Here is a 24,747-nt window from a genome sequence, read left to right as displayed (position 1 = left end):
AAGGTTTAAATCCAAACCGAGGACTAAAGAGAATGTTTGATTTTTTTTTTTTTTTTAAATGGGATGTTTTCACTTTGAAGCAGATGACCTATCAAACACCATGTGGCCTGGATGATTTGGGACTAGGTAAAATATAGAATGGAATTGAGGCAAGGCAAAGCAGCTTTATTATAGAGCACATTTCATACCTGAGTCTAACTCATTTGTCCTTCACAAAGTTAAACATTTAAAGGAAAAATAATTTAAGGCATTTAAAAAGTATTTAAGGCATATAAAAGCAAAGTAGAGAAAAAGTACACATTTACTATTGGTGTTGTCTTGGTTTTCTTGAGTGGTCTGAGGCTGAGACGGTAGCAAGCCATGGACAGGTTATGTTTGATAGTCAAAGGGAGCAAAGAAAGACCTGTATTTCCGTTACTGAAGAGCATTGCGGTCTTTGTACACATGACTGGGTCCATGGCAAAAAGTGTACAGTATTGAAAATGTCAAGAGAGGAGTGTAGTGACCTGTCGCTATAACATTAAAAACACGCCACCGGGTGGCGTGGTACCGTACTACTACCATCAGAATATTGTGTCAACTGAGTATTCATCGTTTGTAGTTAAAATGACTAATTATTTACCAGTGATTCACAACTGCTGTGTTGTGGCAGTGAAAACAAGTGTGCAGTCGGCAATTATCCAATTTCTTTATATAAAAATTGAAATGTATTTCAATATATACTGCACCTTTTGTGACTTTTTTTGGGGTGGCGTACAGTGATATTTTTCTAATGTAAACACGTACGATGTCTCATCACTCCACATCAGGACATCCGGGGCGAACCCACCACAGTCTTCTCACGGGGCATTGTTAACTCCGCCTCACAATCCCTCCCACATTTTCGTATTTTACCGCTATCTGTGACATCACGGTCGGAAAAAATAAAATCCAGTTACGGTATTCTTGGATTTAACAAGCAAGCGTCGAACTCCAGTGACGTCACTTCAACTCTTTCAAGTCGTACGGGGACGTCGGTGCGGGAACGCGTGGCCGAATCCACTATCCAGTCGGCTTTTGTGCGACACCGGCACCCGCGACGGGCTCTGGACAGACAAAGCGTAGCCTGGACCTCGGTGCGGCAAAGGGGGTGTTGGTGGAGAAAAGAAGCAATTTAAGTTGGGCGTGGTAGACTAGAGGAAAAGTCTTTTCTTCCAGCTGAAGTTCCAGAAAGTAGCGGTCGCCATGTCACTGTCGGTACCGCAAAACGGCGTGAAGGCGGACAACGAGCCTGTTATCGAACTGTTTGTCAAGGTAAGAACTGCGTGGCAGAAGTTTTATATTTCGAGCGTATTGCTGTCTGATAAACCCACGAGACATTTGCGAACTGTTTATGGTTTCCGCAAGACGAATGCAGCGTTTGCTATCACCATGTGCTGGGCCATTTGGGGTCGCGTTAACATGTCCCTTTCGCGGTTTAGTTCATTGGCTATTGTCTGCTTTGTGGAGCCTTCCAGCAAATTGGAGCTCCATACGCGTACATGCACAACCCCTGCAGTGACACAGACAGGGCGGTTGCAGTTCTCCCTGTCGCCTTGTTTAAACACGCTCTTTCTATTTTATTCCCTCTTGTCTTTTTTCGTGTACAGTAAATTACATGGTTATATTGAATGCACCGTATATGGAATTGTTATTACTACGGCAGGGCAATGAGGCCATTAAACCCGATTTTGAAATGTCATTTTTGGCTCGTCTTGGCCTTGCTGAATTCTATCAAGTCTGGATTTCAGATTTTTACTGCTGTGCTGATTGCTATGACTATATAGCTCATTATTTACGCTTTCTTTTGCAGGGCGGGAAAAGGGGAGAAAGGGGTGGTGGGGGTGGGAAACAGCGTTTGGCTCACTGGAAGGTGGGAGTGCTTTGTGGGGGATAATGTGTATTGAATTGAGCGAGTGGTGGTACAATCCGTGGGCATGCTTCTGCATACAAATAAACAAAAAACTTGTACTGTATTCATTTTATTGGTAGTTAATAAAACAGCAAATTGTAACACTTTTCACACACTTGCTTAAGTGAGATGTATAGTGTCACCCAGGTGTGAACAACATTTAGCAAAACGTTTGTTGTGATTTAGTCATAATTTAGGTTGGTCTTGTCATTTTGTGTTGGGTTCAAGTAGGAAAATCCTTTTCAACTGCTGCTGATGTAAAGTGCAGCTTTTTTGGGGGGATGACTGAGTAGCATCCCCTTGCAGGGGGGCCAACATTTTTTTGTAGGGCTTGACGATATGCATTTTTTGAGGCCAATGCCGATACCGATTGATCGGCTGATTATTTTAAAAATATATTTATAATGCATACCCCCCTCGCCCCACCAAATTTTTGATATTAAGATTTACTCTGCTTTGAATGACAAGTCCATAGTATGACCTTATCAACAAATTTCATTTATTGTATAGATTTATGTGTCAATAGTAAAACCTTGTTTACAACTGCTGTGCTATATATGGTTAGAGTACATAATTGGACTGAAAAATAGCAATCACTATTATTTGATTGAGATTGAAATCATGATCAAAACTTAGCATTTATTCAACTACTAAGGTTGCTCAACTACTTATGCCCATTCATCCCTGCACTTTGTTTTTGTTTTGCACAAATTATGTTGTAAATATCATGTGAAATTCAAGCCTCTTGCATTTTTACTACTCATTTTTATTTTAAGCATTAACCTTTTCTTTTACATATTTTTATCTTGTGTTATTTTCACAAGTCTTGGGACTTACTGGGGTTTACCTGGTACACCTCGGGGATTTATTTTGTGCCATGTCATGTGGAAATGTGTGTTAAGACAAAACAAAAATGCTTTGAAGTTTGCATCCTTGAATTTTGAGAAAATAAATGCTTTGAATCCTTGAAATATCAACTTTAAATATAACTTGAAAGGACAATGACAACATAAAAATAAGAACGTGAAAAAACATTAATAACAAATACTGACTGTTTCTGTGCGTTTTGGCCTCTTGGGGGCAGTATGGTGCCGTGCATCCATGGCGTACACACTTAAATTAAGTACAGAAGAAAGTTACGGTTGAATTCTATTTAAATAACTAACTTTTCACACATTGGGAAGAATTTGTGCCTTTTGTGTCGTGTTATCATACCTGTGGGCATGTGTTCCCACACCATTTATGTGTGAAGATTCGTTATTTGAAGGAAAAACACTACCGAAGTTGATGCTAACTTCCGGTTAGCATTTGAATGGGATCCTCCCTCCGCTTTTAGCATTAGCGCTATGCTAGTGATGTTTTAAAAACGAAGCACGTTTTGTATTTAAAGGTATGAAAATGCACTTTAGTGGGATTTTCTATCAATAATATGAATCCCCGGCAGGTCTACAATCCAACCAGGTATGAAAAAAGTCAGTCTGCGACTTCTTTAGCTTTCTCCTTCTTTCTAAAATGTGTGCTTTTAGCAGATTAAACTTCCGTGATTTAGTGACGTCAAAAAGATACGGAAGTGCACTCGACCTAGCCCTCTCGGGTTAGTGGCACCACCTCTGGTAAAGGTTTGTCACGCTCACTGAAATTCAAGAAGCTGGCTGCTGCTCCTTTCTTTTTCTCTCCTTGCTCGCAAATGCTCCGTGGAGAGGGGAAACAATGATCAGGAAAAAGTGGTTGCTTCCTTTGTCCCTAGTCTTTGAGAAGACAGTGGATTACTTTTATTTTTGAGGGATGTGTAGTGACATCATTTCTCAAAGGACTGTTTTGTCAGTGAAAGCCTGTTCAGAGCTGGATTAGCAACACGTTTAAACTTAATGGATCGGTCCCAACAGTGTGACACGACTGCAAACGGGAAATATGTAACATTTTGGATTTTGCCTTCTTTTCTAATAAGAGATGTGCACCTTCTACCATATTACTGGTGTATTTTTAGTGCATAAAGTGAGAGGTACATTTGTCGTGTGGAGGTCAAATATGATAAAGCAGACGGTGGTTGGGTAATATGAAGTGGTTGTGTATTGTTTTGTCACGATACCATCCGCGGTGGTTAATTTGCCGTGACTGGCAACTCGCCACCTAGTTGACATGACTTTGTGATGCTAACCGGCCGCTAAGTGGTCCTGACAAGACGGCTTGCGACCGCGCAGTGGCCTAAATGTGCACATTTGTGTTATTCATAACCGGTTGTAAATAGTTACAATCACTCACGGATAATCGGAGACATTCACGGCAAAATAGCGCTCGCGGGAGATTTGCCGGTTACGGTCAATTTTGACGAATGCATGTCACAGACATGTCTTTTACACATTTGAGAACTATTTTAGTATGTTGAAAAGTTGAATAATATAAGACCTTTAAATATACAGTGGGTGTTATTCTTATTGTCATGTGTTTAGTTTTACAGTTAACTCCAAATGGGATGTCGCTCGGGAATAACCAAAATAACATATGCTACACACTTGCTAGTTGCTAATCATGATATGCATGCAAAATGGTGCATCCAGGGTACTTTCGCAGCGTCGGAAAGTTCGGGTTTCTTCGATAACGTTTATAACGCTTTAAGGGGAAAATAATCGTCCCATTTGTAATCAGCGGCCGATAAATTGGTCGGGCCCTAATTTTTTGTATATGTTTACATGCAGTCAATAACGCTTTCAAAACCCAAATAATTGTCAATATTCAGGTTTTGAAAGGCCATGTAAACGTGGGATTACGTCAATGAATCTTTTTGCCTCTTCGGAAAGTCAAATCTCCTAACCTTCATGCCACCTTTCCTAAACCTTTGATTACATCGGGTCAAGGAGAAATGAAAAGGTGCTTCCTTTCAAACATAGGAAAGCTCAACACACTTTCACACAGATTTGACCACAATTTTCCCAACTGACGTCATTGTGCGACAGTCAGTATTGCTAACATAAGTCGCTCGCTTGCAGACTTTTCCTGCAAAATATTAATGAAATGAGAAAAGAATACAAATTCTACTAATTGTTGTTTTTGTGAAAGACTATGATGTTTTATGTTGATTTTGGAATTGCACATTCCCAAATAAATAATGGAAAGGTGTTTAGAGTTTAGTTTTGAACGTGTATTTCTTGGTTTCATAGTGTCCACTTGTGACAAAAAAAGTTTTATTATTTTTAAGGTCTTGAGCATAAATTTCGAGTGTCTTCGCGTTGCCTGTCAACTATGTTGGTGCCCCGTTTCTTTAAATCTTGCTGCTGTGAAGAGTTGTGCCAATTAGTGGGTAATATCCTTTTGTGAACGTTGCTCAGAAGTAACCTTTGCTAAAGGGGGCATACAGGCACTTTACCTAAACATTTGTAGAATTTGATGTAGAAAGTAAGCTGCGGGAATGACGTCTATTTGTGTCATGACGTTGTCCGCGCGTCGCCATTTAGATGGGCGTATTCCCATTTGCCATGTATACAGGAGTAAACGGTATTCCCGACTGTTTCAGAAACCAGGACTTTGACCTCAACCGGAAATATTGACGCCGTGTCAGCATTGTCACAGTGTGCTGGTGGAGATTGTATTTTCATTTATCCAGGTCATTTCTTCTTCAGGGCTTTAAATCTCTCACAGGCTACTGAAGAGATAACATGATCCGCAGGCTGGGAAGGTTTACACATGATGTGGCCAGCTCTTTCCTTCTGCCTCTCCTCTCTTGGACTGTGCACCCTCTCAAATGTGTGATGTAGGGCTGGGCACTATTTGACTAATGTGTCCTAATATTTTTTTGAGCCCTTTTTATGTAAATATTATTTTGTGTGCATATTTTAGATGGATTAATTGAATATCTATCAGATGGCAATTTCTTTATGTTGTGTATTTGATTCCATTTTCTAATGCTGTGCTGGAGTTTACATAACGTTTCTGTTTTCTCCTGTATCAACTGATACAACAACAAGCAACCAATACAAACCCTAAATTACAAGACCCCTTTTTCGAGTATCTCCATTCGAACATATAATTGTAAGGAACATTTTTGACTTGACTTCCCATTTAAGATCATTCATGACTCAACCATAAAACCCATATCCTACTGAGGGATTTCTCGTCAAGTTTTGTCAGGGTTTTTTCAAGGTTGCAAATTCGCATATTGGCTAGACTTTCTCCCAAAGCTAGCAACCTTGTTGCTAGACTTTCGCCCAAAGCTAGCAACCTTGTTGCTAGACTTTCGCCCAAAGCTAGCAACCTTGTTGCTAGACTTTCGCCCAAAGCTAGCAACCTTGTTGCTAGACTTTCGCCCAAAGCTAGCAACCTTGTTGCTGGACTTTCGTTTCCTTGCGACAAAAAAAAAGGGAAAGACTTTTGGTGACTGTTTGTGACCTTGAACGAACCCTGACAAGAAATCAACATTCGCTACTCTTATAAACTTTTGTCCCCTCAGCGGGATACTTGCTATAGGAAGACACTTTGCAAAAATGGTCTCGTTGGGAGAGTTCCAAGGTGAAAACCATGGTCGACTAAAAAAAGAACACACACACACACACACACACACACACACACACACACACACACACACACACAATCACTTTTGCAAAGAAACCTCTTGATGATCCGCAATACTTTTTCCAAAATAGTCTATGAACTAATGCAACAACAGTTTTTGGGAAAGTGTGCGGCTCATGAATTATTTGTGTAAAAATAAGTCGCAATGGATAAAAATAATAATAATGATAAAAAGTTAGGAGGTACGCCAGCAATTTGAATGTGTGTGTGTGTACTTGTACATACTACAGTGTGAGGGCCAAATTGCCAAAATACGTCATTAACCAACAGAATGAGGACATTTTTGTGAAGTGAGGACATTTTGGTCGGTCATTAGGTGTATGTGTGTCTGTGTGCGTATGTGACTATGAGGTGGGCTTTGGATTAGTTTTAAGTTGTACAATATCAGACAATAGGATAGCGAAACAAAACAGACACCCTGCCACATGAAATCATATTCATTGGCAACGCTTACAGTACATTCTAGTCGAAATAAAAATTTGAAAGTACAGTAGGAATTGTTAAATAAATAAATTGATTACAATTACTTCTTCTAAAAATGCAAGATTTTGGAAATGTGTTTAATCAAAAATATTTTGAATTCAAGCTACTTGGACATTGAATTGAATTGGAATTATAAAAAGATTAAACAAGCTTATGTCTGAAAAAATATGAGAAACCTATGTTGTTTCCAGAAAATATCTAATTTTAATTATTAACTCTTATCTGACTTGTTAATACAAGAGTCCATGAGTAATATGTGTGACCACCTTGCTTGGTCTTGTGATTTTTAAAAAAAAACCATTTTTTTTTTTAATTCACTCTTTTTTATGGAAACATGATGCCAGTAAGTAGTTAAAGATTGCAATGTTTCTGTACATTGTCACATGTGACTGTGTCATTGCTAATCTATCGCTAATAAAATCATTTAACCTTTGGCAACTCCCAGCCATAATCATTTTCTACACACAGCATTGTTCCAAACAACCAAGAAAGCGATATTGTTTTTTCTTCTTTCAACGAGGAATATCGAGATATATTTATATACACACACACAGATGTACTGTCTGTCTTTCTCAAGCACTAAAGCGATGCTGCTATTGCTGTCAGCATCACAAGTGAGGGAACACAGATAAATGGTTTATTACTTAAGACTTTAAAGAGCACAGAAGCTGACACCGTACTGTAAATGGCAATACAGTACAAGGTTGCTAGCTTTGAATAACTGACTAGGGAAAGAAAGTCTTCTTATTGGCTGCAGTGTAACCAAAACACAAATGAAAAAACTATTTTCTTCTGAAAACTGAAGGGACGTAAACTACAAAAAAGAATTCCAAGCTTGCTTTGTGGTTTGTGTTTGATTTTGTTCTAAAGCAGTTTTGTTCATGTCATGGTGTGTTCAGCCCCTATTAAATGGTTTATACGTTCAGTTTCTTTCATGTGTTTGGCTCCATGCATGAGCAGAACATGCGTACCTAACCTACATGTAACTCAATCATTTGTAATACAATCCAGCCTGCTTGTGTTTCATGTGCCATATTCTTCAAAGTGGAGCCCTAGTACAGGTTTAAAGCTGCACTTTGTTACAATTTGCCCCAAAATATCTTGACATTAGCCTTTTTTTTTTTTTAAAACCATTTATGACTGAAACAATTTTTAATTGGTAGAGTAACACCTTTAGCTGTTCATAATGGCAACTCCTGCAAGCCTCTGGCCGATAGTTTTCAGACAGGATTCGGTTTGAATTTCCCACCCTCTGTTTGCGGATGTGACATCATGAACGCATTTTTTTATGTGAAAAAGGGAAAATGCAGTTTCATTTTTTGGCCACAGGTGGCAGTAGCGATTCGATTCAGTAGCTTTCATGTAACACAAGCGTTTTAGTGTTGCATATGAACACCTTTAAGTGAAGAGAAAGTATATATATTTGCATATTTAAATAAAGATAAACACTAGGGTTGGGAATCTCTGAATGTCCCACGATTCGATTTTATTCCGATTTTTGGGCCTGCGATTTGATTCATTATCAATTCAGTACGATTTGGGGTTTAAAAAAAGTTGATTGATTTCTGCTTCAATTTATAGATATGCAAAGAATTGTCATGATCTACTCCAGTCTGACTCGCTAATGCTAATTAGCGCGCTACTTGTGGCACTTTTATCACTCAAAAGAAAGACGCTTCAGGAATAAATACAGAGAAACATCTTAACATCCTACACTAAACTTTTATTGGAATAACTTGATCATGACTTTTTGCTTCTATGTGGCTACAACTTAACAGTGTATTGGAACGAGCAGAACCACACTGCCCCTAAGTGGCCAAATCGTGTACAACATGAACAGTGCTCTTAATAAAGACACACATAAACAAAGGCAAGACGGTATAAAATAATTGAAATCAAATCGATTTTGGGACATTTAAAACCGATTCTGAATCATACTAAATGAGAATCGCGATTCTTATGAGAATACATTTTTGGGGCACCCCCCTAATAAGCACGCTAAAGTTTTAATGATTGTGTTTGCAACAACAGTAAGAATAAACTTAGGTGTTATGCCATGTTGATCCCCCACATTGTTTGTTCTTCATCCCTTTTAAAAAAAAATAAATTTTTCATCAGTAAAAAGTCTTCTTGTCTATCCAAAATCCTGGTCAGGACCGTTCCACACTGAGCCTCAATAAAGTAGTAACGTGGTTATGTCTCACTTTCCATTGTAGCTGATGATTTTTTTTTAATGCACCAGCACAGTAGTGGTGTGTCTGGCAGGAAGTTGAGAGTTTTCCATTGAGTGACGCAAGCATGAGTCAGAGATGTGTCATGGGAAGTTGTGGTGCTGCCATAATCCAGGAGGATCTAACTTTTATTACTACTCATCGCTCTGGCTTTGTTAAACTAGGGGAATGATTAGTCATCGCCAACCCAATCCACACATACTACAATACTTGCTAATAGGCACTATTGCAATTGAGATGGATGAACTAGTGTTGATGTAATTTGGAGTTCTTGTGCTGTCAAATCTATAATCTGAATTTTGGTCTGGTCTAGGTCAGGATTTAGAATAAAGTACTTTTATCTGTAGTGAAAAGTGACACCTAAATACGAGGATTTCACTTTAACCAACTACATTCTTCAGTACTATTTCTGATATTTTTGGTGTTGGATTGTGAAAGGCGGAAAGTTTGTATTTTTTTTTTTCTATAACACTGGTTATGCCAAACACTATACGTTGAATAATTCTTTATTGAACTTATCCCTTCTGTGTTACACTTGTCACAGAGCAAATGCTACATCAGCATGCATGACAGCTGTCCAGTTAATAGGGAGAGGTGTTACCATAGCTGCGCCCGTCCCAAATGAAAATCTCTGCTGCGCGTCACAGCTCAGAGAGGAAAGCTGCTGGGTTGTTCATCGCCGGCTCCTTATTCGGTCAAAATGTGGCCTGAACTTGTTGAGCAGTCCACCCAATTTTAGAATATAAAGTGCGTTGGGGAGGGGTGAGCGCGGGCCGCCAAGTTACTAAATTTAGGCGTGAGCTTAGACTGGCTGGACCTTGCCTGGACTGAAATGGAATCATTGTCCCTGACTGCTGCCTCCTGCAACAATGTAGTACTGCAAGATAATATTGTGATTAAAGGAATTCTTTAAAATTGTATTTTTAATGCGTTGAGGTGTTCATAAGTAATAGAACAGCTGAGAAAGCGGGTTAAGTAAAATTGTACATATTGTATAGTACTAAATGTTTTCAGATGTTTGTAGTCCTCTGAAAATGGACAAATTATCTTTGTTTTTCAAAATAAGACATTTATAAACATTTGATTGTTCTTCAGATTTTTTGCTTGTTTTCTGCCATCTTGTCCCAGTTTCTCACATGGCCCCTTAGAAAAAAGTAATTGTTCATCCCTGTCCTAGAGGATGTCTGAGAGAGATAATATCAGATACATGATTGGCTCCTCACAGTGCACTGCTGACTATGAGCTAACCTCAGCATGACTCACACCTACCATTCGGCAGCTGTATGCATTTTTTTTTACGTTAGATAATCAAACCCTATCCGTTTGAGATTGTGTGTCGGCAATTGTGACCTGTCCTGCGTTAACTTGGATTTTTATGTTGCCTATTTACATCAGAGGGTTAAGACTTTGTCAAGGACAAGGATGATGTAACTGTCTGCAATACGTGCATTTTTTTCCCTTTTTCTTGGTAGACAACACAATGGAAATGTACTATGAACAAATCTTTTACATCCGGGGAAAATGTGCATCCTTTCCAAGTGCTCTTCACTTTATAAGGACGTCCAAATAAACGTCTTGTCTTGCCCCCATATTTTATTGGTATTTGAAACTAAGCCTCCCCTTCAACAGGGCAGTAGGGCTGCCAGTTGCTAACTGGTGGCGTGCCTAAAACTACAAACAAAAAGCGCTTTGTGTTGTTTCTGTATAGAATGTTCTGTAGAAGCTCTTTCTGAATGTCATGCTTTTATCTAGGAGCTCTGGCCGGAGAACAGATATTCCGAGCAACCCTGTTTTTAGATTCTCTTTTTTACAGATCCACAATTTGTGATGGGATTGAGCCTACTGTTATTTTGCCCAATTACCCCAGCAGGCCACATGAATTGGATAGTACCGTTCTGAATCGAAGCACAACTTGTGAAATTTAACACTACCATCATTATTATCACGTAAAGTAAACAAGGCTCCCTCTTTGACAGTACTAACAGGACATTGCTGGCATAGTTTCTCCCTTCTCCCCTCCAATGGCAAACTCAGCACTCCCCCAACTCAATAGAGGGGCCCAGGATAAGGAGAGAGGGATGGAATGGAGGAGGAGAAGAAAGAACTGAGCAGAGTTCTAAAGTCTTGCCTTCCTTATTTCCATCATCGCAAAGCAATTATGACTGCTTGTTCTTGCGACTGCTAAAAAGCACTACCTAACATCCCTAATGCCCCCCCATTTCCTGTAATTTGCCTCTCTATCTGGATTAATTGTCTTTGGCAGGGATTTGCACTCTGTTCTATTTAGGCACTGACACAGCTGTGATAAGAGACTGTGGAGTAGCCAGTGTCATTGTCAGCTGCTGTTGGTCATTTTGATGTGATGAACTACAGGAAATAGTTATTTGTAAATAACATTGCTGGTTTACCTGTAAGGTCCTTCTTACTGAGTGGCTGGTAGTTGATCATGTTGTGGCAACAGTTGCTGCATTTTTTTTTTATACCCTTGATCTAGACCAAAATCTATCAATTAACCATAGTTGAGGCCAGAGTTTATTGATTGATCAGCACATTGTTTTGGTTAAGCTTCATGAAATGTGCATAGGTTCGACTGATAAAACCAATTTCATGTTCATTTATCAATTTGTAGAACAAAGACGGTGATCCAAGCTGTTCCAATATTGAATTTGAATGGGAGGTGGGTGGGCTGTTGTGGGGGGCCAGCCGCCGTACAATGGAAACCAGCAGATGAAAGGGGGTCATCCCACTGCTTGTTACACAGAGGACAACAGCAGCCAGCCTGTTCACACTAGGAAGGAGCACACTCAAAATTTTGTTCTTCCATTCAGTTTTTAACCTGGTTTATTTTTTATTTTTATTAATTGTTCTCTCAGTTATTGTTTCGCACTTAATCCAGTGTCTTTTCACATCTGGCCTGATATATTTAGTTAACTAACGTATTGAGATTTGTTTGTGGTCTGTTGTGGAAGACTTTTGAAGAGCTTTGTTGTTAAGAGGGTACATACCACTTGCATTGATCTCAATCCCTGTTCAACTCTTCCACTCTTGTTTGTGGAGTCTAGAATTATAGGAAACAAGAAGCCAGCGTGTCTGAGTCACTTCAGATGTTTCCGCTTACTCTGGAAAGTAGTTCTCCAGATAAATGGAGGCAAAGTGTAATCAAGCATAAGAGAAGGCAGTCGTCGCTTTAGACTTCTTTTTTTTCTTTACCGGTACTCTCATTCAGCCAGTCATGTGTAAAAGAAGTGTTTGTAAAGGGCTCTCTGACAGAGTACAATAGCAACACATGTACTCACTGTAAGGTGTGTGCAACAACATATTCTAGTTGTGGTTTTACTTTTATTTTTTTATTCTTGAGTGATGAGTCTACGATTTTCAATGATATACTGGCAATTGCAAATGATATTATCATAGGAATGTGGAGATCCATTTTTAATTTATTTATGTGGCTAGCATGTTTGGGGGAGACACACATTGCTGATTCAAATTGTTTTCTGTTTTTCCTAGGCGGGAAGTGATGGGGAGAGCATTGGAAACTGTCCCTTCTCCCAACGTCTGTTTATGATCCTCTGGCTTAAAGGTGTCGTCTTCAACGTCACCACGGTGGACCTCAAGAGGTGCGTCCATCCTCATCTTTCATGATCTTATCCTTATTGGCATCTTTTTAGTCAATTTTCCGTACAATACTGTCACACATTTTGTACATTTATGTACTGTACATTCGTTTAGAAAATATAGCACCGCAGTGTTTCCCACAGATTTGAAACCTACTTGACTTGGCGGGGGGAGCCTCGGACTTCGAACGTCTCGGAACTCATACAAATCGGACTTTGAGTAAAAAAATGCCTCAGAGTTTGACTTCATTCTCGTAGTTTGAACACCCAAGCAAAGCAAGCAATGCCGAACGTACCTTGATCAGGAAGCCGCGCGATGCCAAATGCTCACGTTGTGGCAGTGAAGCGATGCTCATTTTCAGTCAGAGCGGGTCAATACTCCCTGAGGTGCACCGTACATTCACGAGTGCATTTAGATTTTTCCACGACAATTTTCTTCAACATGGGCCCATAGAAAGACAGCAGTTCCAGTGGCAGAAAAGAAAAAACGACAGTGCTACGGACCATAGTGGATTTAGGGAGGAGATTATCACGCCGGCTGTGACTACTTCCGTAAATACTGCACAAAGACACCCCCCCCCCCCCCCCACAGGAACAAATTGTGTTCAAACTCCGAGGTCCCACTGTATTTTTATTACATTTTCTTGAACACGTCTTGGGTTGTGGCCAGTTTACTTGGGTGGCCCACCCAAGTATTAACATGGTGTGGGAAACACTGTACCGGTATATAATTGAACTCAAGTTACTCAACTCAACTTAATTTATATAATGTCACATTTTCACAGGAACTAAAGCTGTGACAAAATGCTGTATATAAAACAAGACAATAAAATTGTCGTAATTGTACAATCATTAATAAATAAAATATTTTCTGATTTAAATATACTATAGCTTCCCTTACATTATCATTCATTTCACATACAGGAGGTGCAGAGTTATATTCTATCCTGTCAACTTAGCATGCCCAAATTTCAGTAAGTAAGTGTGTGTGGAACAAAATCTTTTTTTGGTTTGGTCCTGTCCTGGGAGATTTTCCTAGTGTAAAATATTAGCCTCAAGTGTTCATAATGTTGTGGTTTGTTGGTGTACTTCTCCAGTGGTCTTAGAAGCTGTGTAACACTTTGATACAGCCCCACCCCTGACACGCTCACAGTCTCCCCGCTGTTTATTTGATTTTCCCATGACCCTTTCCCAAGCTGAAGCAAATTTGAGAAAATGTGCACCCTGGCTCGTTTGAGGCTACAGACTCCACACACATCCTGTCCGCTTGGCTGGACAACGTGTTATTTATCATCACAGAGATCACAATTTGGTGATCCTCTGCAATGCTGACTGCATTTCCTGCCAGTTGCAAGAGAACATTCTAGCAAGCAATCTTTACCAACCCAGCTATGTTTTCCCCTCAGTATGATTCATATAATATTCTACTTTTTTTTCTTTTCTTGCCAAGCCACACCATCCAAATGCCAGGCTATTTTCAGCCATGGTCAATTGGACATCTGTTCTCTATCGACAAACTTCCCTGAGCGTGTTAGACTCTCATTCAGGATTCCTCCCATTTTGTATCAAATAATGTCTATTGTTGCTGGTCACTTCCCCTTCTCCACAGCTAGCCTCCCTTGCATAAGGCAAAGAATTTGACAACTAAAAAGTGGAAAGGGATATTGGTCTGACAGATTGCATTGAGTTGGTATATTCACCCTTAGCTCTCATTGCATACTGTGGCAAAGGGCTTGTGACCTCAAGAAAGCTAATAAAATCCCATAATGTAAAAGGTGATGGCGGATGTTCACCTACTTAGCAGCACCTGCTTCCTGCCTGCTCGTCAAACAAGCACTTGTTATGCGGAGTATAGGCAGTAAGCATGCTTTTTTTCTTCCATGTTATGATGCCTAACTGATCGGGTTTGAGCTTTTGCGTTTCTGCAAAATAACAAACTGTTGCAAAGCAAAGCCTGTGTTTGCTGTATATACATGGATATTTTATTATTGTGTTAAATTAGAAGAACAGTACATAGTGTTAAATCTGAAGGAGGAAATGAGTATCGATGTCACTGATCCAAGTCTAATAGGATATTTTCCCTTAGTTGACCTGTTGGAACTTGGGTCAAATATTTTATATCAGTAATGAAAGTCTGTGATTCTGTGGCTGCTTCTTATCCACTGCTGAGTGATATTGTTGGCCAAGGGTGCCACTTCCCCTGTGCATGCCAATGGGTTGATGTTATTTCCTGGTAGCCACGGAGGCCTTGTCCCAAAACTTGCCCACTTATTTGAACTTTGTACCTCGACAGCTCTATTGTCTAGAGTTTCTGTTCTTTGTTTATTACCATATTTTTCAGATTATTATGCACATCGTATTATTAGGTGCAGTATAAATGAACGGGTCTATTTTAAAACATTTTCATACATAAGACGCTCTAGGTTATAAGGAACATTTATTTTTGTATAACACTCTGTATGTTGTTATATAGTTTATTTTAATTTTACCATATCGTCCCTGTACTGTGAAAAACACTTACGTGCTTTTTTCTTTTCGTTTTTGGGATGTCTGCGTTCAGTTCATTCCAAAAAAGACTTTTTAAAAAAAAAAACGAAAAACTTTTTTTAACGTTTTTGTGATATCTGTTTAATTTCATCCCAAAAATGTCAAATATTACAAAAATGTATACAAGTGTTTTTCACAGGACAGCGACGATATGTTTATTTGATAGATTTAGCGCTATTATGCTCGGTTATATTGGATAGCGCCGCGTGTTTTGCTTGCGTTTGTTTGCCGTGCAACTATACGGGGGGGCTTCGATCGGAGGAGGGGATTTTCTCACTGACGGAGAAAAAAGTTTGAACATCACAAGTCACTACTACTTGAAGTGAATCTAGTGTCCAGTGGTTGTTATTACTTTGGCTAATGTAAAATGCTATCTTTGTTTACAGTTCATAGCCCAGTGAGTTGTTGAATGTTGAGGACAATGAAGCATCTGTGTACACACTAACCCTTCGACACATTTTTGTTTGCGTGTCAGTGTCATCTGCCAGCGGGGACATCTGGATTGAAATGCAAATGCAAGCTTGAAGGCCACAGAGAAGGAGGCACATACAAACACCCTAGAAGCAGACACAATGAAATAAAAGCTGTCACTTCTTGATGAATTGCCTCTAAAATGAACCGCTTTGCTTTATCAAATTTTTGAGATTGTCTTTATTTTACTTTTTATATCTGAGTATCAGGGTTATAACAATAAAGCGGCTAACTTTGTCAAGTTTGTTCATGTCAAATCTTTCTTCTGTGTCATGCAGGAAGCCCGCAGATCTGCAGAACCTTGCGCCAGGTACGCATCCGCCCTTCGTTACCTTCAATGGCGAGGTCAAAACAGACGTCAACAAGATTGAGGAGTTTCTTGAGGATGTCCTCTGCCCGCCCAAGTGAGCAGTCTTTCACTTCTGTAGTAGCAGTACCCATGACTTTGTCTTTGGCCACTCTGTGCCATCGTTGCAAAATACACTGCAAGTGCTTGTTTCCATGCATATATTTTATGTGCAGGTACATCAAACTTGGCGCGAGACACCCTGAGTCAAACACAGCTGGCATGGATATATTTGCCAAGTTTTCTGCCTTCATTAAGAACTCAAAACCAGATGCAAATGAAGGTAGGGATCCCTATTGACACATAAAAATGGTGGACATGTGACACTTATTAACAAAGTATTTTCTGTCAACCTTAAACATTTCTTTACCTCACTAGTCTAAACATGCCATTCTGATTAATTTTGCATTTGTGGAATACGAGTTATGCAGCAAAATCCAGCTGTTTTTATCCATCTCAGGGGCGGCCATTTTGCCACTTGCTTTCAGCTGAAGATGACATCACAGTTGCTCAGGGCTGTGGCTATGATCAATCACAGCTCACCTGTTTTCTGAAGCTGTACTGTGATTGGTTGTTACCTGAGCAACTGTGATGTTATTTTCACCCGACAGCAAATGGTAAAATGGTTGCCTTCTGATACTGATCAAAACTGCTGGATTTTGCTGCTTAACTCATATTCCACTAACGCAATATTATCCAAAATACTATATGGAAACAAGCGGGTCTGCATAGAACATATTGTTGTCAAAAACTTTTTTTGGGGGAGTTGACTTCCCCTTTTAAATCTCAACCATCGAAGCCAATAACCACAATCGTTAACTGAATCTGAACCTCAAGTCCCTTTTTTGTGGTAGAATACATCACAAAGCCAGGTGTATATGTGCATACACCCGTAATGCAGTTACATGGGCTAACAGGCAGCCAGGAATCGCCCAGGCTTGGAGACTCTTGAGGTTGCTAAGCAACATCTTGCTCTGCCCTGATTGGTGGCTTAGAAGCATAACCAAAAACAACACCTGAGCTTTTGTTCTGCTTCCTCCCCATGTCCTTAAACTCCTCACCTGGTAGAGCACGGTGAAAGAAAAACAAACTGGTCTAATGTTCACAAATTCATCCCTTGTTTGCAATTAATTCACACACGAACTGTCTGAGAAATGGTAATAGTAGAGTGATAAAGTTATTAGAATATGTAGTCTTTTGACTGAAATATTCTCTTGCATGCTTTAAGATTTTATTTATTTTTTACCATCGTCTCAAAATGCCATGATCATGTGGCTATTTCTGTTTGGCTATTCTCCGCCCTGAGAAAATATTGAGCCATAAACTGAAAGCTAGTGTAAACAGTGTGGTTCTGAATTCTATGATTGATAAGTGCCCTATAATATACTCCTTTTGAACAATGGTGCAAACAACATTCTTATCAAATTTTTATTTTCACGTTACTATAAATTGACTGAGGTTGAAGCATGTACTGTAATGTTTTCCATGTCTTCTGAACTAAAACAACTAAATTATGTTTACTGCAATCAGTTATAAACTTTTCAAAGATGTACACAAAGTAAAAGCTAAGCCTTCATTAGTCAGGCTTCTACCTTTTAACGTCCAAAACAAGCCTGTGAGTCTTTGTTGATGAAATACTGCCCCCGTGTGGTTTGATGCGATATGTTTGAACTGGGAGGTTTGCCTCGGACTGAATCTGAATTGAAACGTCCAAATTCCTTGTGATTCTGTGCAGGTCTGGAGCGCGGGCTGCTGAAAACCCTGCAGAAGCTGGATGAATATCTTCGCTCACCTTTGCCCGATGAGATTGATCACAACAGCATCGAGGACGTCAAGGTTTCCACCCGCAAATTCTTGGACGGAGAAGAAATGACCCTGGCTGACTGCAATTTGCTGCCAAAGCTGCATATTGTCAAGGTGCCAGCTGCAATAAATAGCTAATACAGGAGTATTCTCATTTGAAGATTTAGAGTTTCATATTGAAAGGTTTTTATTTTTTTACCAAAAGATGCTTAGTGCTTACAGTAGAATTTGCATGTTGTCCCCATTCTTGTGTGCGTTTTCTCCGAGTAGTCCAGCTTCCTACCGCTTTGCAGAAGCATGTAGGCTGTGTTAATTGAAAACTCTAAAAACTGTCCTACTGCTCCTTCAGGTGGTGGCCAAGAAATACAGAGGTTTTGACATCCCCAAGGAGATGACGGCCATCTGGAAGTACCTGAACAACGCTTACACGCGCAAAGAGTTCACCAACACCTGCCCCAGTGACAAAGAGATTGAGATTGCATACGCAGATGTAGCCAAGAGGCTTGTCAAATAAGCGCACCTGTCTCGAACCCTCCTCCCCCGGTACCGCTACACCCCCCCCCCCCCCCCCGTAGCACATATGGTGGAGTGCTAACGACACGAGAAAGTCAACTCTACGTATCGTTCCCCCTGTCCCAATTCATCACGAATATGTTAGTAGTAAATCCAGCAAATGGCTTCATTAAACATGAATCACTTTTGTTTTTCGGGTTGCCGATGAATTGCGAGGCGCTACCACAGTCAAGCAGCCAGCCCATTATCAGTGCTTATCAAAGTCACAATCCCCTCCACTCTCTGATAAGTGCCCTTCAAAGTGACCTTCTCTCTACATGCAGAGGAAAGGCCATGAACAGCTGTTTGTAGAGTAGCAAAACCGTAAAACAAACAAAAAAGAACCCAGAAGCATTTACCCATTGGTTTGTAAACAGTGTTAAGTCTTTCAGTGTTTTTGACCAAAACTAATCCAAACCTGTTTATCTAATTGATTTGCTAATTAAGGTCTTGTAATTCCAGCTGGCATCCAAACGGGTAACATTTTGTAGCTCTGCAGGCGAGTCCTCTCAGTAACAGTTAATAAATGAGGTCTATACAGCTTCATTTCTATGTAGCTTCACAAATGAATGTCCAGTCATGCCTTGTATGATTCACCGCATTGCCATGGAGAAGAAATGTCCTCTGAAACAGCCATGCCAAAAATGACTCTGAAGCAAAAGGTTCAGCTCGAGTAGCAGTGCAGCTGATGGACGAAGATTCTAGTCTTGACTGTGGAAGATAAAACGATCCGCCATGCAAACAACTCAAGTAGAAAACTGACGTAAAGACACCAACCTGTCGCCAATTTTCTTTGATCTTCGGTGTGTTGGTTAATCTTGAAGTAGTGAATGTATTGATGATTACGGTAGCTCTAAAAGAGCTTTAGCATATAGTGCAGAAAAGCAAAGCATTATTTTCTCCCACATTTTGTTAGGATACATTTTTGCTTAAAGGAATTGTAAATATTTGTTTTGATTGCTCGGATTTCATTGTGTAAATTTTATACATAGCATGGTCACGGTTTGAAGAAACGGGCCATTTCCTGCCCGCTCACATTTAAATTGTAGATGAGCTTTCATCTCTTTGCCTTACTTGTTGTCTTTGCCGGATCATTTTTTAATTAAGCGTGTGTTTGACGTTGCACCAAGATAATATCAAAGTTGTGCTCTGTTTTGTTTTAATTTTTTTTCCAAACACCAAATTTAAATAAACTTGTTATTGGCAGTGTTTGACGTGTGCCATGGAGTGTACTTTTATTGCTTACTGTCACAACACAAGAGCCATGTAAAAAACTGCAATTTTTCTAAACCTAATGGATCATATGCCACGGAGGAGGCAGGACTTCCGACTTCCGCTACATGGTGCTGATTCAGCCACCATGTGCAATGTGCCTTAATTTAACAACTATACAAACGAGCTACATCTACACGACTTATTCAGTAATTGAATCACCTGATATGAAGTGATTTCTACACAAGTGATGAGGAGGATCCCAAATCCTCAGTCTTGTTGTTTACCCCTTTTTATGGCTGCTGTGATCCATTGGCTAGGGTTAGGGTTATGGCAGACATGTTTTCTATGCTGTCAAAATGGCTGCGCTAACGCCCATTTTGGGATGCATGACGTCAACGTCCGGATCGCTATTGCCATATAATGTAGACTCTTGGAAAATTCCAAGTTCATGTCAGACTTTTGAAAAATGCTGAGTCACAAGTTAAAATGGCGGTCTGATTGGACTGTCTTTGGATAGTTGTAATTTGAGATTTGACCTAGTGATAGATTTTCCTTATAGGAAAATGCGAAATTTGGAAACATATGTCAATAAACAATGACAGGACAGGGTGGCACGTCGCATATTTATACCAGATTGTATGTCACACTCGTATACATTATTGTCTTCACAAAAAAATGGTGGGCAGCGGCGGACAACAGAAGTAAATGTTTGGGGGGGACTAAGAAATTGAAATATCTCTTGAATTAATAAAATAAGTGAAAATGAATCTTTTGACAGTCGAGTGTCTTGTGCAAGAGAGACGCTCTAATAAGTCGCATGTTCGTTTTGCACATTTTCACAAAATTCACTTACATTTTTCTTAATTCCACCACGGTAAACAGTGTATGCAAACACACTGCCTTTTGGCATATATTGTAAAGACCAACTTAAAAGATTCAAGCTTGTACTGGACTTCATCTTTTCGGGGTGACCAAGCTGTCTATTTTCTCTCTTCCTCGCAGCTCACGAGCCGGTTGTGTGTATTAAGCCACTGTGAGCTAAGGCACACTCCGTCACCCACCTTTAACACAAAAACAACCGAGCTGGAGCCCAAGCAAGTCTTTTCTGTCAAATTGACAAAAAGAAGGTGTGAAGTCAAGTCAACTGTAGTTGTTGGAGGCTCTCCAGATCATTAGTGTCATGTTTCAACCCAAGTTTCTGCTCCCCTGTCACTGGAGGTCATAAAGACATGGGCTGTGCTTATACAGTAATTCACAGGGAGGAACTTCACATTGGGTCAGTTTACTGTTAATCCCAATTTGTAATCTTTAAAATTTGCAATCGATATCTGCTCCTTTTGTGTAGCCGTTTGCATGATTCCCTCTCAACGAGATGGAACATTTTTTATTTGGCATTGATTCCCCCCTCCTCCTCAGCTAAGCTGGTTGGTTTTCTCACTTTGCAGGTTTTTACACAACACCCATTGATACAGCTGGCAAAATATTTACACTCGTGTATCTCGCCCAAGGGTGCACACTGTTATCCCAGCTCACTTTTGGTCCTGCAATGTGCAAAAAAATATTCTTTGCATATGGACCCTGTACATTTGACATGTAACGTGGTAGTGTAACATTGCCTTCATGCCTTGTATTTGGTTTAGTCTGTGAAAACCCAAATAAATTCTCAATACTATACGTAAGGAATTCATGGCTGGAATACAGTACGATTTTGTGGTTGAATTTGTCTACTAATGTTTTAAAAGTAGCGACTGGTTAGCACGTCCGCCTCCCAGTGCAGAGGACGTGAGATTGAGTCCGGGCTTTGGCCTTCCTGGGTGGAGTTTGCATGTTCTCCCCGTGCTTGCGTGGGTTTTTTCCTGGTGCTCCGGTTTCCTCCCACATTCTAAAGACATGCATGACAGGTTGATTGGACACTCCAAATTGTCCATAGGTGTGATTGTGAGTATGGTTGTTCGTCTCTGTGTGCCCTGCGATTGGCTGGCAATCAGTTAAGGGTGTACCCCGCCTACTGCCCGAAGCCAGCTGGGATAGGCTCCAGCAACCTAGCAACCCCCCTTGTGAGGACAAGCGGTTAGGAAAATGGATGGATGTTTTAAAAGCTGCAGTGACCCAGTGAGTAATATTACATTATACTGTTTTAACGAGTAGCATAAAACAAAACAAAATTAATCTTCATATTTTTTAATTTGAGCAATAGCGTCACAGAAAAACTCAATAAGCCAAAACTACTAAAATCAGTCAAGACAATTATTCCACGTTGGTGTGCATGCCAGGGTTACGTCAGGAATGATCCCATGAGGGAAATTCACACCAGCAATATTCACAATTACTGCACACCTAAAAAAATAGGAGCAATTATCAAAGAAGACAAATAGTATTTTGAGGGGTCCTCCCCCCCCAAAAAAATCATCCATCTCAACCAGAAGAAACATCCAGGTTTAGGGTGTTTCCTGTTGGGCTGTGGCAGTAATAAATAAAAGTATATAGTGCAATTGCCAACTCAATGGCCAGAAAAATAGTGCAAGTATGGATAAAAAAAAAGATGGTACCCCAAGAAATATTAATGTTCAACCAAGGTGTGTCATGCAATAAGTGTCACAGGGGGTCTTCAAAATTGTACGTAATCATTCAGTCAGCCTAATTAAAGGTGACAAGTAGACACTGTGAGGTTTGGTGGTGTGGTTTATACTACACTCAACAATGGCCAGAGAATCACAGTATAGTTATCTTTTGATGGTTCAAATACTTCAAATCATTTGTTGTTGAACGCTGGGTCTTTTATACATACATTTGTGAAATGAATTGTGAGAGATGAAATACATTAAGATAGTGTGATGTATATTGCTTTAATTAAATAAAAAGAAACAGCACATATTTTGTATATATCTAAAATTGCATTTCTGTCATACATTTGGTTTCGAAGCGTGTTGACCAGTAAGTAGCACTGATGAAAAATCGTGGCCCCGTCCATCATTAAAGATTACCATTCCCGAGATACTGAATAATACACATAATAATCATTCCTCTATCCCTATTGAATATAAATTGTGAAATATCTCGGTCTATGTTCATCATCTAGACTTATTTAATAACTTGAGCTTTAATTTAGGAGAGTAATGATTAGATCAGTGTTTTCTAACTTGCGAGGCCAAGCCTTATTGTAGACTCTAGTGGTTCATGTAGTGAACTGAAATGTGTCTAAATTGTCAATCAGCCCAAAAATAATAATAATTATATATATATATATATATATATACTGATTAGAGATTTTTTGTTTGTTTGTTGCTACAAGTGATTTAGTCGTCACTGAACCTAACATACATATTTGCGAATGTGAGACCAAATCCCACACAACCACAGGGAGAACATGCAAGTCCACAAGAGAAGGCCACAACTGAGAGTTGAACCCGAAAAAACGCAAAACTATAAGGCAGACATGTGAACCACTATTTTATTGCGCAACATTTAGGAATTATTATAGCACATGCATTTTGTTTTGATAAAATCGTACTGAAGACCTGTGACAAGTTATGTGTAAGTCAGAGAGAACGAATTGAACTAAAAGCGACGTACATCAAACCCTGCTTTAAGATGGTACCTTCCTAGCTTGAGTATATTACATTTTGCAACTGTATCCTTTATTTGGCCCTTCAGTAATGTTAGCCTTCAGTCAGAAGTTACATTGGCATCAGTGTTCAAAAGTATTCATCTGCAACTGGTTAGAGGAGTGCTAAGGCCCCGTTGAACCTCCAGCAAAGGTGTATTTTTCTTTCCAAATACCTTCAAATCATACTATCTGTCATTAACCCATCAATCTTAATGTCTTTTTTGGCTGCAACAGAGTGGTTTTGTCTGGTGGGCATTTATAAGTCATAAATAAGCCTTTGATAGCTCTGCATGACACATCAGGGTGCTTAGAGTAATTCAGAGTGGCACATTGGTGGAAAGCATGAAACTCAAGAATATTCTTATATATTTAAGCTTTTAAAATGGTTTCAAATGCTGTTAATGTCAGTATTTCAGCATCTGGTGTCAAGACTGGAATAATAAATGGCTCGTGTGTTTTATAGTTTCACTTTTCGTGTCTGCGATTTGTTTAAAGAAGATGTCAATTTGTCCTTTCCGATTGCTTGTAAACAAAATTAAAGTAATTACTACAATATAATTCTAATTTTAAGGTAGAGCTGGACAATAAATCAAATTAATTAGATTAATTCATCATTTTAAAAATCAACAATTTGAAAATGATCTAAACAATGAAATTGAGGTATGTATAAATAAATGCACTTTTTCTGGACTGTTAAAAGCTGTTCTTCTTTTGAGATATTGTTGTAAAGCTATTGTTCTTAAGTTCTGTTATATTCAATAATATTCATATTACTATGAGTTGTAATTTTGCACAAGTGACAGAATGCTTCATGTGTGGTCTACAAGACGTGTGTAAAATCATGAAGTTTACGTTAAAACTCATTTTAAATCAGTATATATTGTTGTCTTAACATTTTGCACAGTATTTCTATTTTTTTTAATAAATCAAAATGTCTTTAAATAAGTGTTTGTTGGGTTTATTATTTCTATTAAAATTGATTAAAAATAGTAATCATCCAAGAGAAAAAACAATTGCGATTTTATTTTTTGGCTTATTCGCAAAGCCCTAATTTAAAGTGAAAAATAAACATGATGGTTAAGTATATAAATCTCTGACCAAACATTATTACACAATTTTAGTGGAAAAAGGAACTTGTAAATTCCTTTTGAGATCTGTTATTTATTTATACACATCCAAATTATTATAATTATTTTAACATATGCCTCCTCTATGGGTAGAAACTAAAACATAGTTTTCTTTTGAAGTCTTACTTGACAAATGAATAAATAACGACATAAAGTTCTAAATCAAGTGTGCCCAACATCTATTGCCCCAAAATCTATTGTTCTCCATATATTGCCGTCGGAGATCGAACCCATCTATGGTTTGGTAGCGCAGAG

General features: G+C 39.2%; 1 protein-coding gene across 1 annotated transcript; it reads left to right on the top strand.

The window, feature by feature from the left end:
- The first annotated feature begins 879 nt into the window (after window positions 1–879).
- Window positions 880–19,754, top strand: clic4 (chloride intracellular channel 4). The gene is made up of 6 exons (XM_077544421.1): window positions 880–1,293; window positions 12,718–12,827; window positions 16,121–16,246; window positions 16,365–16,471; window positions 17,924–18,105; window positions 18,341–19,754. The coding sequence occupies exons 1-6, from the start codon at window positions 1,225–1,227 to the stop codon at window positions 18,503–18,505; spliced, it is 759 nt and encodes a 252-aa protein (XP_077400547.1). The 5' UTR covers window positions 880–1,224; the 3' UTR covers window positions 18,506–19,754.
- Window positions 19,755–24,747: the final 4,993 nt, after the last annotated feature.

This window comes from Vanacampus margaritifer, chromosome 1, assembly GCF_051991255.1.
Source record: "Vanacampus margaritifer isolate UIUO_Vmar chromosome 1, RoL_Vmar_1.0, whole genome shotgun sequence".
Classification (NCBI taxonomy): Eukaryota; Metazoa; Chordata; class Actinopteri; order Syngnathiformes; family Syngnathidae; genus Vanacampus; species Vanacampus margaritifer.
This window is presented reverse-complemented; position numbering and strand designations above follow the sequence as displayed.